The 15402-nt window shown below is 48.1% G+C and overlaps 1 protein-coding gene across 2 annotated transcripts in view; it reads left to right on the plus strand.

Annotated features, from left to right (window-relative positions):
• Nucleotides 1-15402, plus strand: part of LOC109883097 (CCR4-NOT transcription complex subunit 4) — a 54627-nt gene that overhangs the window by 20894 nt on the left and 18331 nt on the right. Inside the window, exons 4-11 of one of the 2 annotated variants that reach the window (XM_031815425.1) lie at nt 3726-3812; nt 4025-4126; nt 6064-6189; nt 6427-6548; nt 11161-11412; nt 12678-12753; nt 14018-14288; nt 14627-15196. In XM_031815425.1, the coding sequence (XP_031671285.1) occupies nt 3726-3812; nt 4025-4126; nt 6064-6189; nt 6427-6548; nt 11161-11412; nt 12678-12753; nt 14018-14288; nt 14627-15196 (1606 nt within the window). Of the gene's footprint in view, nt 1-3725; nt 3813-4024; nt 4127-6063; nt 6190-6426; nt 6549-11160; nt 11413-12659; nt 12754-14017; nt 14289-14626; nt 15197-15402 lie in introns of both variants that reach the window. The other variant, XM_031815424.1, reaches the window with a different exon arrangement.

Consider the following 15402-nt stretch of genomic DNA (forward strand, 5'->3'; position numbering starts at 1 on the left):
TCCACATTGACTCTGTATCAGTACCCCCCTGTATATAGCCTCCACATTGACTCTGTACCGTAATACCCTGTATATAGCCTCCACATTGACTCTGTACCGGTACACCCTGTATATAGCCTCCACATTGACTCTGTATCAGTACCCCCTGTATATAGCCTCCACATTGACTCTGTATCAGTACCCCCCTGTATATAGCCTCCACATTGACTCTGTATCAGTACCCCCCTGTATATAGCCTCCACATTGACTCTGTATCAGTACCCCCCTGTATATAGCCTCCACATTGACTCTGTATCAGTACCCCCCTGTATATAGCCTCCACATTGACTCTGTACCAGTACCCCCCTGTATATAGCCTCCACATTGACTCTGTATCAGTACCCCCCTGTATATAGTCTCCACATTGACTCTGTATCAGTACCCTCCTGTATATAGCCTCCACATTGACTCTGTATCAGTACCCTCCTGTATATAGCCTCCACATTGACTCTGTATCAGTACCCCCCTGTATATAGTCTCCACATTGACTCTGTATCAGTACCCCCTGTATATAGTCTCCACATTGACTCTGTATCAGTACCCCCCTGTATATAGCCTCCACATTGACTAGGTACCGGTACCCCCCTGTATATAGCCTCCACATTGACTCTGTACCGGTACCCCCTGTATATAGCCTCCACATTGACTCTGTATCAGTACCCCCCTGTATATAGCCTCCACACTGACTCTGTATCAGTACCCCCCTGTATATAGCCTCCACATTGACTCTGTACCACTACCCCCTGTATATAGCCTCCACATTGACTCTGTATCAGTACCCCCCTGTATATAGCCTCCACACTGACTCTGTATCAGTACCCCCCTGTATATAGTCTCCACATTGACTCTGTACCACTACCCCCTGTATATAGCCTCCACATTGACTCTGTATCAGTACCCCCCTGTATATAGCCTCCACATTAACTCTGTACCGGTACCCCCTGTATATAGCCTCCACATTGACTCTGTACCGGTACCCCCCTGTATATAGTCTCCACATTGACTCTGTACCACTACCCCCTGTATATAGCCTCCACATTGACTCTGTATCAGTACCCCCCTGTATATAGTCTCCACATTGACTCTGTACCACTACCCCCTGTATATAGCCTCCACACTGACTCTGTACCGGTACCCCCCTGTATATAGCCTCCACATTGACTCTGTATCAGTACCCCCCTGTATATAGCCTCCACATTGACTCTGTACCGGTACCCCCCTGTATATAGCCTCACTATTGTTATTTTACTGCTGGTCTTTAATTACTTGTTACATTTATTTCTTATTCTTATCTGTATTTTTTAAACTGCGTTGTTTGTTCGGGACTCGTAAGTAAACATTTCAGTGTAAGGTTGTATTCACCGCATGTGAAAAATCCAATTTGATTTAAAGTAAGGCTTGTGGGTAATATGCTTTGTATCCCCACTGGGGGTATAAATGACCCAGGAATATTTCATCACTAAACCTCATGTAGAATCACATTAGTTGGTGATTTATTCAGTGTTGTGAAAAGCTCCATTAGCAGAAAGCTGGAGCAGTTTCCTCTGTAGTATAATGTACAACAGAAGGGTTTTGGTGAACCCAACAACACAAGAATAAAAGACCTTGTCTAAAATCTCTAGGGGGGGAAAATAGCCGGTTTGTCTGGAATCTGGTTTGTCTGGAATCTGGTTTGTCTGGAATCTGGTTTGTCTGGAATCTGGTTTGTCTGGAATCTGGTGTACTAGCTATTTGGTCTATTTGGCTTCTAGGCATCAGCCTTTCTGTTGGCTAATTTCCCACACAACAACAACAACATATGTACAGGACAACAACAACGCCGTGTTCTGACGTGGTCCCGGATGATCGTCATAGCAACAACCCTCCACACAAATAGACAGGACACCAATATTCATCTGTTCACAGAAAAAAAAAATTATGTGTCTATGAAGTGTCAGGAGGATACTGAGTTTACAATGCTGTTGGAATTGGAAGTGTAGGAAAGATACTGAGATTACAATGCTGTTGGAATTGGAAGTGTCAGGAAGATACTGAGATTACAATGCTGTTGGAAGTGGACATGACCACACCTTTCTGATGTCATAACCTTTTCACGGTTCAACCCCGTCTGCTCACGTGCACTCTGCTGTTTGTACGCACACGACCAGCAACATTTTCCCCGTGTCTGTCCTCGCTGTCCTCGTTTGATTTATCACACAGCTGCTACTGCCAATGGTTTCACTCAGTCTTTAAGGGCGAGAGAGAGGAGGGAGGGAGGGAGCATTGGTCAAACAAAGGCTGCAAAGAGATGTCTTGAGCTCTGGTCGAAGTGGACGGAGAGTGACCAGAATGTCAAAACTATTGTCGCCCAGCGGCTCGGGCCACAGAAACCACCAACACAACCAACCACTTCCCTCTTTTACCCCTCTCACTACCCTGGACTCCTTCCACAGAAACCACCAACATAACGGATCAGAAACCTCCTCACTGCGGATCAGAAACCTCCTCACTACGGATCAGAAACCTCCTCACTGCGGATCAGAAACCTCCTCACTGCGGATCAGAAACCTCCTCACTGCGGGTCAGAAACCTCCTCACTGCGGGTCAGAAACCTCCTCACTGCGGGTCAGAAACCTCCTCACTGCGGGTCAGAAACCTCCTCACTGCGGATCAGAAACCTCCTCGCTGCGGATCAGAAACCTCCTCGCTGCGGATCAGAAACCTCCTCGCTGCGGATCAGAAACCTCCTCGCTTCAGATCAGAAACCTCCTCGCTGCGGATCATAATTGAGTTTTTCTTGAAATGTGAAGCATCAGCCTTTTCCCCTCCTAGTTCTGTGATGTCATTTACTCCCAACAGGAAGTAGTAACAACATGCTTCGATGTACAGTAACGGTTTCATGTTCATTCTGGTTTAATAATGTATAAATACAGGCCTAAGTTGATATCCCATATTTTCCTTGCTAAAAAAAAAACGCGATACCAATAACCGATATTTAAACTTTTAGCCTTTTAAGTTAAATAGTTAGACCTCTGCGTCCATGTGTGTGTGTGTTAAGGCACTGCAGTCCCTGGTTCGAATCCAGGCTGTATCACATCCGGCCGTGTTTGGGAGTCTCATAGGGCGGCGCACAAGTGGCCTGGGTAGGCCGTCATTGTGAATTAGAATTTGTTCTTAACTGACTTGCCTGGTTAAATGAAGGTTACACACACACACACCACACTGAACAAAACATTGTTTTGTTGTCATTGTTGTCATTTACCCCATTACCAGTAAAACATCATCAAAACCTGTTTCTTTCACTTACTGCGTCGTTACGTCATGTCGTTATGTCATGTCTTTATGTCACGTCGTTATGTCACGTCGTTATGTCACGTCACGAGACACGCCCCTGCGTCGGCATGGCGTCAACGCAACACGCCCCTGCGTAGGCATGACGTCAACGCGACACGCCCCTGCGTAGGCATGACGTCAACGCGACACACCCCTGCGTCGGCATGACGCACTGCAATGTTTATAGACTGTTAATCTGATAACCACTAGACTCAAACCAGGGAAGAAAGTCATGGAAATTATGTTCTCCTTCTGACTTCTGACTGTTTTGGAGCGTAATTGACTGTTGTAACATGATTATAACAGTTAATGTTTTGATGTGTAGACTAAACTACATTTCCCAACAGCCCCTCTGTTTTCTCCGTCCGTCCCAGATTCTAAAGAGACCCGAGTATTTTGTGAAGTTTGGGAAGGTCCATAAAGTAGTCATCAACAACAGCACCTCATACGCCGGCTCACAGGTATGAGGGGGGGTGGGAACGTCCTAGTGGGCGAGGATGATTGACAGTAATGTTGTAGTTTAAATTGATGGCGTTTGGTTGGTTGATGGAGTGCATTAGAAATGTATTACTAACACAATATAATAACACCAGTACAATGGAAATACATAAAGTACATTGATTGATTAACACATTGATTGATCCATTGATTGTCTTGGTCTTGTCCCCCCAAGGGTCCCAGTGCCAGTGCCTATGTCACTTACATCCGCTCAGAAGACGCCCTCAGAGCAATACAGTGTGTCAACAACCTAGTAGTAGACGGCAGAACACTGAAGGTAAGTTTGGGAAAATATACCACGGTATGTACATCTAGTCTGGGCACAGGACAAAACCATAAGCATCTCTAGTCTGGGCACAGGACAAAACCATAAGCATCTCTAGTCAGGGCACAGGACAAAACAATAAGCATCTCTAGTCTGGGCACAGGACAAAACAATAAGCATCTCTAGTCTGGGCACAGGACAAAACCATAAGCATCTCTAGTCTGGGCACAGGACAAAACCATAAGCATCTCTAGTCTGGGCACAGGACAAAACAATAAGCATCTCTAGTCTGGGCACAGGACAAAACCATAAGCATCTCTAGTCTGGGCACAGGACAAAACCATAAGCATCTCTAGTCTGGGCACAGGACAAAACAATAAGCATCTCTAGTCTGGGCACAGGACAAAACAATAAGCATCTCTAGTCTGGGCACAGGACAAAACCATAAGCATCTCTAGTCTGGGCACAGGACAAAACCATAAGCATCTCTAGTCTGGGCACAGGACAAAACAATAAGCATCTCCATATTAGATTAACATTTGAAATGTCTGCTTCTCTGATGTCAATTTCTATACCTTTCACACAGGATTTATTGTGTGTTGGCTGTAATAACAATTGTGTGATGTTTTTAAATCTTCTTTTCAAACAGCCCCATTTTTATTTTTATTGTCGGCATTCACCTTTTTAATATAGCCACTGCTTAGCCGGCAAGGAGAAAGAGACGTTCAACTTGGACCCTGTTGTTGGTATCGTTGTCATGGTGAATAAAAAGTGTTGTCAGATATGTTCTGGTAATGATATGAGCTGGCTAGCCAGCTGGATAGCTAGCTAACAAGATAAAAAGCATTGTCTATAAAAGTTGCTATTAGTTAACATATCCTGAATACATTTTTAAACCGATTTCTATATGGGTGCGAAAAAATATCGTGTAGCATTGTTGGTTGGGCCAGACTGGCCCGAAACATCTCGCCCAGATGGGTTGGGCCAGACTGGCCCGAAACGTCTCGCCCAGACGGGTTGGGCCAGACTGGCCCGAGATGTCGTCGTGCCATTTGTGTTTATACTTTTTCATAATGACAAGTTTGATATCAGACAACAACAATAGAATGTCCGTGATTGAATGCCAAAGCAGGTAAGAGGAGAGGTTTATCCTGAGGCTTTAGCGACTTTTCATCTCGGTTTGAAAAGGGGTTTAACTTGAACTTGACTAAATGAAGGCGTTTCTCTTTTCTACTCGTTCAATCAATCCCTGTCTTGGGGAATTATTGCCAAGCGTGTTGTACATGTGGATATCTCGTGCATAGTTTGACCTAACAAACTGTCGTTGTGTTCTACAGGCTTCTTTAGGGACGACAAAGTACTGCAGCTAACGAGCTGTCGTTGTGTTCTACAGGCTTCTTTAGGGACGATGAAGTACTGCAGCTAACGAGCTGTCGTTGTGTTCTACGGGCTTCTTTAGGGACGATGAAGTACTGCAGCTAACGAGCTGTCGTTGTGTTCTACGGGCTTCTTTAGGGACGACGAAATACTGCAGCTAACGAGCTGTCGTTGTTCTACAGGCTTCTTTAGGGACGACGAAATACTGCAGCTAACGAGCTGTCGTTGTGTTCTACGGGCTTCTTTAGGGACGACGAAATACTGCAGCTAACGAGCTGTCGTTGTTCTACAGGCTTCTTTAGGGACGACGAAATACTGCAGCTAACGAGCTGTCGTTGTGTTCTACGGGCTTCTTTAGGGACGACGAAATACTGCAGCTAACGAACTGTCGTTGTGTTCTACGGGCTTCTTTAGGGACGACGAAATACTGCAGCTAACGAACTGTCGTTGTGTTCTACGGGCTTCTTTAGGGACGATGAAATACTGCAGCTAACGAGCTGTCGTTGTGTTCTACGGGCTTCTTTAGGGACGATGAAGTACTGCAGCTAACGAACTGTCGTTGTGTTCTGCAGGCTTCCTTAGGGACGACGAAATACTGCAGCTACTTTCTGAAGAGCATGGGGTGTCCCAAACCTGACTGCATGTATCTACACGAGCTGGGGGACGATGCGGCCAGCTTCACTAAAGAGGAGATGCAGGTAAGATGACCAATTTCAATACTTAGGAAAGGAAACCCTGCTATCTCCTACCTCCTCCTCAAAACACATTGTGGGAAGGTTTGAGGGACCAATAATGCTTGAGAAGGAGACGAATAGATGGGATGCGATGAACTAGGAGAATTGAAATGGAGTCCCAAGATTGTAGTGGTGTTGACGTCACAGCAGGTTTTTATCTTCCTAACGTGATCCTTTGTGTTGCTCTGTGTCGTCTGTCAGGCAGGGAAGCATCAAGAGTATGAGCAGAGGCTGTTACAGGATCTGTACCAGAACCCCAGCTTTACCACCCAGACCTCAGGAGGGGAGACGACCAAGAGCTCTAAACCCAGCTCTTTGCAGAGGTAGGCTCAGAGCTCTAAACCTTTACAGAGGTAGGCTAAGAGCTCTAGACCCTGCTCTTTACAGAGGTAGGCTAAGGGCTCTAAACCCTGCTCTTTACAGAGGTAGGCCAAGCGCTCTAAACCCTGCTCTTTACAGAGGTAGGCTAAGAGCTCTAAACCCTGCTCTTTACAGAGGTAGGCTAAGAGCTCTAAACCCTGCTCTTTACAGAGGTAGGCTAAGAGCTCTAAACCCTGCTCTTTACAGAGGTAGGCTAAGAGCTCTAAACCCTGCTCTTTACAGAGGTAGGCTAAGAGCTCTAAACCCTGCTCTTTACAGAGGTAGGCTAAGAGCTCTAAACCCTGCTCTTTACAGAGGTAGGCTAAGAGCTCTAAACCCTGCTCTTTACAGAGGTAGGCTAAGAGCTCTAAACCCTGCTCTTTACAGAGGTAGGCTAAGAGCTCTAAACCCTGCTCTTTACAGAGGTAGGCTAAGAGCTCTAAACCCTGCTCTTTACAGAGGTAGGCTAAGAGCTCTAAACCCTGCTCTTTACAGAGGTAGGCTAAGAGCTCTAAACCCTGCTCTTTACAGAGGTAGGCTAAGAGCTCTAAACCCTGCTCTTTACAGAGGTAGGCTAAGAGCTCTAAACCCTGCTCTTTACAGAGGTAGGCTAAGGGCTCTAAACCCTGCTCTTTACAGAGGCAGGCTAAGAGCTCTAAACCCTGCTCTTTACAGAGGTAGGCTAAGAGCTCTAAACCCTGCTCTTTACAGAGGTAGGCTAAGCGCTCTAAACCCTGCTCTTTACAGAGGTAGGCTAAGCGCTCTAAACCCTGCTCTTTACAGAGGTAGGCTAAGCGCTCTAAACCCTGCTCTTTACAGAGGTAGGCTAAGCGCTCTAAACCCTGCTCTTTACAGAGGTAGGCTAAGAGCTCTAAACCCTGCTCTTTACAGAGGTAGGCTAAGAGCTCTAAACCCTGCTCTTTACAGAGGTAGGCTAAGCGCTCTAAACCCTGCTCTTTACAGAGGTAGGCTAAGAGCTCTAAACCCTGCTCTTTACAGAGGCAGGCTAAGAGCTCTAAACCCTGCTCTTTACAGAGGTAGGCTAAGAACTCTAAACCCTGCTCTTTACAGAGGTAGGCTAAGCGCTCTAAACCCTGCTCTTTACAGAGGTAGGCTAAGCGCTCTAAACCCTGCTCTTTACAGAGGTAGGCTAAGCGCTCTAAACCCTGCTCTTTACAGAGGTAGGCTAAGCGCTCTAAACCCTGCTCTTTACAGAGGTAGGCTAAGAGCTCTAAACCCTGCTCTTTACAGAGGTAGGCTAAGAGCTCTAAACCCTGCTCTTTACAGAGGTAGGCTAAGCGCTCTAAACCCTGCTCTTTACAGAGGTAGGCTAAGGGCTCTAAACCTTTACAGAGGCAGGCTAAGAGCTCTAAACCCTGCTCTTTACAGAGGTAGGCTAAGCGCTCTAAACCTTTACAGAGGTAGGCTAAGAGCTCTAAACCCTGCTCTTTACAGAGGTAGGCTAAGAGCTCTAAACCCTGCTCTTTACAGAGGTAGGCTCAGAGCTCTAAACCTTTACAGAGGTAGGCTCAGAGCTCTAAACCTTTACAGAGGTAGGCTCAGAGCTCTAAACCTTTACAGAGGTAGGCTCAGAGCTCTAAACCTTTACAGAGGTAGGCTAAGGGCTCTAAACCTTTACAGAGGCAGGCTAAGAGCTCTAAACCCTGCTCTTTACAGAGGCAGGCTAAGAGCTCTAAACCCTGCTCTTTACAGAGGCAGGCTAAGAGCTCTAAACCCTGCTCTTTACAGAGGTAGGCTAAGAGCTCTAAACCCTGCTCTTTACAGAGGTAGGCTAAGAGCTCTAAACCTGCTCTTTACAGAGGTAGGCTAAGAGCTCTAAACCCAGCTCTTTGCAGAGGTAGGCTAAGGGCTCTAAACCCTGCTCTTTACAGAGGTAGGCTAAGAGCTCTAAACCCTGCTCTTTACAGAGGTAGGCTAAGCGCTCTAAACCCTACTCTCTACAGAGGTAGGCCAAGCGCTCTAAACCCTGCTCTTTACAGAGGTAGGCTAAGCGCTCTAAACCTTTACAGAGGTAGGCTAAGCGCTCTAAACCTTTACAGAGGTAGGCTAAGCGCTCTAAACCTTTACAGAGGTAGGCTAAGCGCTCTAAACCTTTACAGAGGTAGGCTAAGCGCTCTAAACCTTTACAGAGGTAGGCTAAGCGCTCTAAACCTTTACAGAGGTAGGCTAAGCGCTCTAAACCTTTACAGAGGTAGGCTAAGCGCTCTAAACCTTTACAGAGGTAGGCTAAGCGCTCTAAACCTTTACAGAGGTAGGCTAAGCGCTCTAAACCTTTACAGAGGTAGGCTAAGAGCTCTAAACCTTTACAGAGGTAGGCTAAGAGCTCTAAACCTTTACAGAGGTAGGCTAAGAGCTCTAAACCTTTACAGAGGTAGGCTAAGAGCTCTAAACCTTTACAGAGGTAGGCTAAGAGCTCTAAACCTTTACAGAGGTAGGCTAAGAGCTCTAAACCTTTACAGAGGTAGGCTAAGAGCTCTAAACCTTTACAGAGGTAGGCTAAGAGCTCTAAACCTTTACAGAGGTAGGCTAAGAGCTCTAAACCTTTACAGAGGTAGGCTAAGAGCTCTAAACCTTTACAGAGGTAGGCTAAGAGCTCTAAACCTTTACAGAGGTAGGCTAAGAGCTCTAAACCTTTACAGAGGTAGGCTAAGAGCTCTAAACCTTTACAGAGGTAGGCTAAGAGCTCTAAACCTTTAAGAGGTAGGCTAAGAGCTCTAAACCTTTACAGAGGTAGGCTAAGAGCTCTAAACCTTTACAGAGGTAGGCTAAGAGCTCTAAACCTTTACAGAGGTAGGCTAAGAGCTCTAAACCTTTACAGAGGTAGGCTAAGAGCTCTAAACCTTTACAGAGGTAGGCTAAGAGCTCTAAAACCTTTACAGAGGTAGGCTAAGAGCTCTAAACCTTTACAGAGGTAGGCTAAGAGCTCTAAACCTTTACAGAGGTAGGCTAAGAGCTCTAAACCTTTACAGAGGTAGGCTAAGAGCTCTAAACCTTTACAGAGGTAGGCTAAGAGCTCTAAACCTTTACAGAGGTAGGCTAAGAGCTCTAAACCTTTACAGAGGTAGGCTAAGAGCTCTAAACCTTTACAGAGGTAGGCTAAGAGCTCTAAACCTTTACAGAGGTAGGCTAAGAGCTCTAAACCTTTACAGAGGTAGGCTAAGAGCTCTAAACCTTTACAGAGGTAGGCTAAGAGCTCTAAACCTTTACAGAGGTAGGCTAAGAGCTCTAAACCTTTACAGAGGTAGGCTAAGAGCTCTAAACCTTTACAGAGGTAGGCTAAGAGCTCTAAACCTTTACAGAGGTAGGCTAAGAGCTCTAAACCTTTACAGAGGTAGGCTAAGAGCTCTAAACCTTTACAGAGGTAGGCTAAGAGCTCTAAACCTTTACAGAGGTAGGCTAAGAGCTCTAAACCCAGCTCTTTGCAGAGGTAGGCTAAGGGCTCTAAACCCTGCTCTTTGCAGAGGTAGGCCAAGAGCTCTAAACCCTGCTCTTTACAGAGGTAGGCCAAGAGCTCTAAACCCTGCTCTTTACAGAGGTAGGCTAAGCGCTCTAAACCCTGCTCTTTACAGAGGTAGGCTAAGCGCTCTAAACCCTGCTCTTTACAGAGGTAGGCTAAGCGCTCTAAACCTTTACAGAGGTAGGCTAAGCGCTCTAAACCTTTACAGAGGTAGGCTAAGCGCTCTAAACCTTTACAGAGGTAGGCTAAGCGCTCTAAACCTTTACAGAGGTAGGCTAAGCGCTCTAAACCTTTACAGAGGTAGGCTAAGCGCTCTAACCTTACAGAGGTAGGCTAAGCGCTCTAAACCTTTACAGAGGTAGGCTAAGCGCTCTAAACCTTTACAGAGGTAGGCTAAGCGCTCTAAACCTTTACAGAGGTAGGCTAAGCGCTCTAAACCTTTACAGAGGTAGGCTAAGCGCTCTAAACCTTTACAGAGGTAGGCTAAGCGCTCTAAACCTTTACAGAGGTAGGCTAAGCGCTCTAAACCTTTACAGAGGTAGGCTAAGCGCTCTAAACCTTTACAGAGGTAGGCTAAGCGCTCTAAACCTTTACAGAGGTAGGCTAAGCGCTCTAAACCTTTACAGAGGTAGGCTAAGCGCTCTAAACCTTTACAGAGGTAGGCTAAGCGCTCTAAACCTTTACAGAGGTAGGCTAAGCGCTCTAAACCTTTACAGAGGTAGGCTAAGCGCTCTAAACCTTTACAGAGGTAGGCTAAGCGCTCTAAACCTTTACAGAGGTAGGCTAAGAGCTCTAAACCTTTACAGAGGTAGGCTAAGAGCTCTAAACCCTGCTGTTTACTGAGGTAGGCTAAGCTCTTTAGAGGTAAACACTATCCTGGGATCCATTTTGATACCTGACACTTGACTGATGTCTTTTGAAGAGCTGAGACTCGTGTTACATTCGTCTCCCTTCTCTTCCCCCCCAGTTACTCACTATTCCTTCTTTCTCTCTTCTCCTGTTCGCTCTACCCCCCCTCCCGCTCCCTTCCCCCTCCCGCCCCGCTCCCTTCCCCCTCCCGCTCCCTTCCTCCGCCCTCTCTCTCCTCTTCTCTACAGATCCAACAGTAACAACAGTCATGGACAAGACGTGTGGCCAACGTTACAACCCACGGGGACGACGACCAATGGTCTATCGGAGCACAGTAAGAGCCCGCCGCTGAACGGTGGCGGCTTGGACTCTGAACACATGACACCGGACGGACCAGAACGTGACGTTGGCCACATGACACCGGACGGACCAGAACGTGACCTTGGCCTGGGCTCTGTGACTGGCCTCTCGCCCTTCTCCTCAAGCCGTGACCCCCCAAGGTAAAAGGGCGGTACACACTTCACTCAAACGCTTTCGAGTAGCTAAAATGTTGCACGGCGCTGGTCTACGGCGCTCCATCGCTCCGTTTGTGTGTATCAGTCTTTAACAACCATCCACTGACATTACCTCCCCAACCCATTTTACACACAGCTTCTTATCTAAAGGCGCCATTGAAATGTTTTCACACAAAGAATCTCTCTCGTCTACTGGCGTGGCTGTTCTCTCTCGTCTACTGGTGTGGCTGTTCTCTCTCGTCTACTGGCGTGGCTGTTCTCTCTCGTCTACTGGTGTGGCTGTTCTCTCTCGTCTACTGGTGTGGCTGTTCTCTCTCGTCTACTGGTGTGGCTGTTCTCTCTCGTCTACTGGCGTGGCTGTTCTCTCTCGTCTACTGGCGTGGCTGTTCTCTCTCGTCTACTGGCGTGGCTGTTCTCTCTCGTCTACTGGCGTGGCTGTTCTCTCTCGTCTACTGGCGTGGCTGTTCTCTCTCGTCTACTGGCGTGGCTGTTCTCTCTCGTCTACTGGCGTGGCTGTTCTCTCTCGTCTACTGGCGTGGCTGTTCTCTCTCGTCTACTGGCGTGGCTGTTCTCTCTCGTCTACTGGCGTGGCTGTTCTCTCTCGTCTACTGGCGTGGCTGTTCTCTCTCGTCTACTGGTGTGGCTGTTCTCTCTCGTCTACTGGTGTGGCTGTTCTCTCTCGTCTACTGGTGTGGCTGTTCTCTCTCGTCTACTGGTGTGGCTGTTCTCTCTCGTCTACTGGTGTGGCTGTTCTCTCTCGTCTACTGGTGTGGCTGTTTACTCTCGTCTACTGGTGTGGCTGTTTACTCTCGTCTACTGGTGTGGCTGTTCTCTCTCGTCTACTGGTGTGGCTGTTCTCTCTCGTCTACTGGTGTGGCTGTTTACTCTCGTCTACTGGCGTGGCTGTTCTCTCTCGCCTGCTGGAGTGGCAATGTTCCTACATCTAGTGGAAAGCCTTCCCAGAAGAGTGGAGGCTGTTATAGCAGCAATGTTCCAACATCTAGTGGAAAGCCTTCCCAGAAGAGTGGAGGCTGTTGTAGCAGTAATGTTCCAACATCTAGTGGAAAGCCTTTCCAGAAGAGTGGAGGCTGTTATAGCAGCAAAGAGGGGACCAACTCCATATTAATGCTCATGGTGATGGAATGACATGTTGGACGAGCAGGTGTCCACATCCTATTGGTAGTGTAATTTAATCTCTGGTCATCCTCTCCACACCATGGTTGTTCTAACAGGGCTGCTGTGTCTTTCAGCCCCAGGGACGCTCTGCCAGACGTCACCAGGGGCAGGGACACACAACATGGGGACTCCTCTGAACGTCACAACCTGGTAAGATGGAGAACATGGGAGAGTTTTCAGGGGCTAGGAAAATGTTATGCCAAGATGGTCTTTATTCGACCTTAGACTTGGTAGATGGGAATCTGCAGCTATCTGTTGCTTCCTAGACATCTTGATTGAAAAGCTGTTACACATTGGTCAGTATTATTCTTCATAAAAAACAACTAATCAGTGTTGGTTTATTCATTCTAATATTATTGTTTCTCTCTCCTCCCTTCTCTCTCTCTCCTCCCTTCTCTCTCTCTCCTCCCTTCTCTCTCTCCTCCCTCATCTCTCTCTCCTCCCTCATCTCTCTCTCCTCCCTCATCTCTCTCTCCTCCCTCATCTCTCTCTCCTCCCTCATCTCTCTCTCCTCCCTTCTCTCTCTCTCCTCCCTCATCTCTCTCTCCTCCCTCATCTCTCTCTCCTCCCTTCTCTCTCTCCTCCTTCTCTCTCTCTCCTCCCTTCTCTCTCTCCTCCCTCATCTCTCTCTCCTCCCTTCTCTCTCTCTCCTTCTCTCTCTCCTCCCTCATCTCTCTCTCCTCCCTTCTCTCTCTCTCCTCCCTTCTCTCTCTCTCTCCTCCCCTCATCTCTCTCTCCTCCCTTCTCTCTCTCTCCTCCCTTCTCTCTCTCTCCTCCTTCTCTCTCTCTCCTCCTCTCTCTCTCCTCCCTTCTCTCTCTCTCCTCCCTCATCTCTCTCTCCTCCCTCATCTCTCTCTCCTCCCTTCTCTCTCTCTCCTCCCTCATCTCTCTCTCCTCCCTCATCTCTCTCTCCTCCCTCATCTCCCACTCCTCCCTCATCTCTCTCTCCTCCCTCATCTCTCTCTCCTCCCTCATCTCTCTCTCCTCCCTTCTCTCTCTCTCCTCCCTCCTCTCTCTCTCCTCCCTCCTCTCTCTCTCCTCCCTCATCTCTCTCTCCTCCCATCTCTCTCTCTCTCTCTCCTCCCTTCTCTCTCTCTCCTCCCTCATCTCTCTCTCCTCCCTCATCTCTCTCTCCTCCCTCATCTCTCTCTCCTCCCTCATCTCTCTCTCCTCCCTCTCTCTCTCCTCCCTCATCTCTCTCTCCTCCCTCTCTCTCTCCTCCCCTCATCTCTCTCTCCTCCCTCATCTCTCTCTCCTCCCTCATCTCTCTCTCCTCCCTCATCTCTCTCTCCTCCCTCATCTCTCTCTCCTCCCTCATCTCTCTCTCCTCCCTCATCTCTCTCTCCTCCCTCATCTCTCTCTCTCTCCTCGCTAATCCCTCCCTCTCTCCCCCTCTCTCTCTCTCTCCCCTCAGCTCCCAGACAGTGACTCTCCGTCGCCCCCTCCTGTCCTCTCCGGCCCTCCTGGTTTCTCCAAAGCCAGCCAAGTGGTTCCCATCAGTGTGACTACCCGGTCTCCCTTTCAGGGGGCTGCCGCCGAGTCCCAGTCTCTGTTCTCAGACAATAGTAACTATCGCCATCCTAACCCCATCCCCAGTAGCCTCCGTGGGTTCCCCAGCACCTCCACACATAACAACCACGACACCTGGCCCACTGCACCCCAACCACACAGCCTCTTCACTTCAGGTACAGTGGGAAATCAATATAAACGACAAGTATATCTTTTTGTATCTGTGTACGTTATAAATGCGAGATCTATACTCTTTTTGATCATGTAATCTAATTGATTTTACTGGGGGTTTGAGAGTCCGGGTGGACAACACTGTCCAAATGTCTAGCCGGTGACGAAGCGGCCCGGCCGCTGTCGCGAGGCGGCCCGTCCACTGACGAGGCGGCCCGGCCACTGTCGCGAGGCGGCCCGGCCACTGTCGCGTGTGTATTAATTATAGGCATTTTAAAAGCTTTTTCAGTTAAATTTGACATCACTGATATCTATCTCTTTCTTCCTCCCTCTCCTCCTCCAGATTCCATCCCAGTATCGTCCTCAACAGACTGGCAGGCAGCCTTCGGCTTCGGCTCATCCAAACAGCAGACGTCAGAAGATGACTTGGGATTCGATCCTTTCGACATCACGCGTAAAGCCCTGGAGGACCTGATAGAGAAGGAGCTCAGCGTTCAGGACAGCCTCCCGTCCCTCTCCATCTCCCCAGGTCCCTTCCCCCCCCACCACCACCACTCACTCCTCTCCTCCGTCGCCACCAAAGCTGCTCCTGGTCCCCCTGGAGAACTGATACCCCGTAACCACTTCTTCTCTGGGCCCATCTCCGGGCTCTCTAGTAATCACTGCTTCTCCCAGATGCATCAACACCACCCTCCACAACGGGCTGTCTATAACTCCTTCAGCTTCCCCGGACAGCCGCCTTCATCATCGTCCTCGTCTTCATCACAGACCAGCCGCCACCCCTGGATGACGTCTGCCCCGAACCGAAATAACTTCACGACGCACTTCGGCGGCAACCGTACGGTGTCACAACACGGCAGCTTCCTGGACCTGATGCTGCCCAGTACAGGGCTGGGAGGCATCGCCACGACAGGTAATGCATACCATAATAATGTATACAGAGCGTTCAGAAAGTAGGTAATACATACCATAATAATGTATACAGAGCGTTCAGAAAGTAGGTAATGCATACCATAATAATGTATACAGAGCGTTCAGAAAGTAGGTAATGCATACCATAATAATGTATACAGAGCGTTCAGAAAGTAGGTAATACATACCATAATAATGTATACAGAG

Source organism: Oncorhynchus kisutch, unplaced genomic scaffold (assembly GCF_002021735.2).
Source record: "Oncorhynchus kisutch isolate 150728-3 unplaced genomic scaffold, Okis_V2 Okis09a-Okis19a_hom, whole genome shotgun sequence".
Lineage (NCBI taxonomy): Eukaryota > Metazoa > Chordata > Actinopteri > Salmoniformes > Salmonidae > Oncorhynchus > Oncorhynchus kisutch.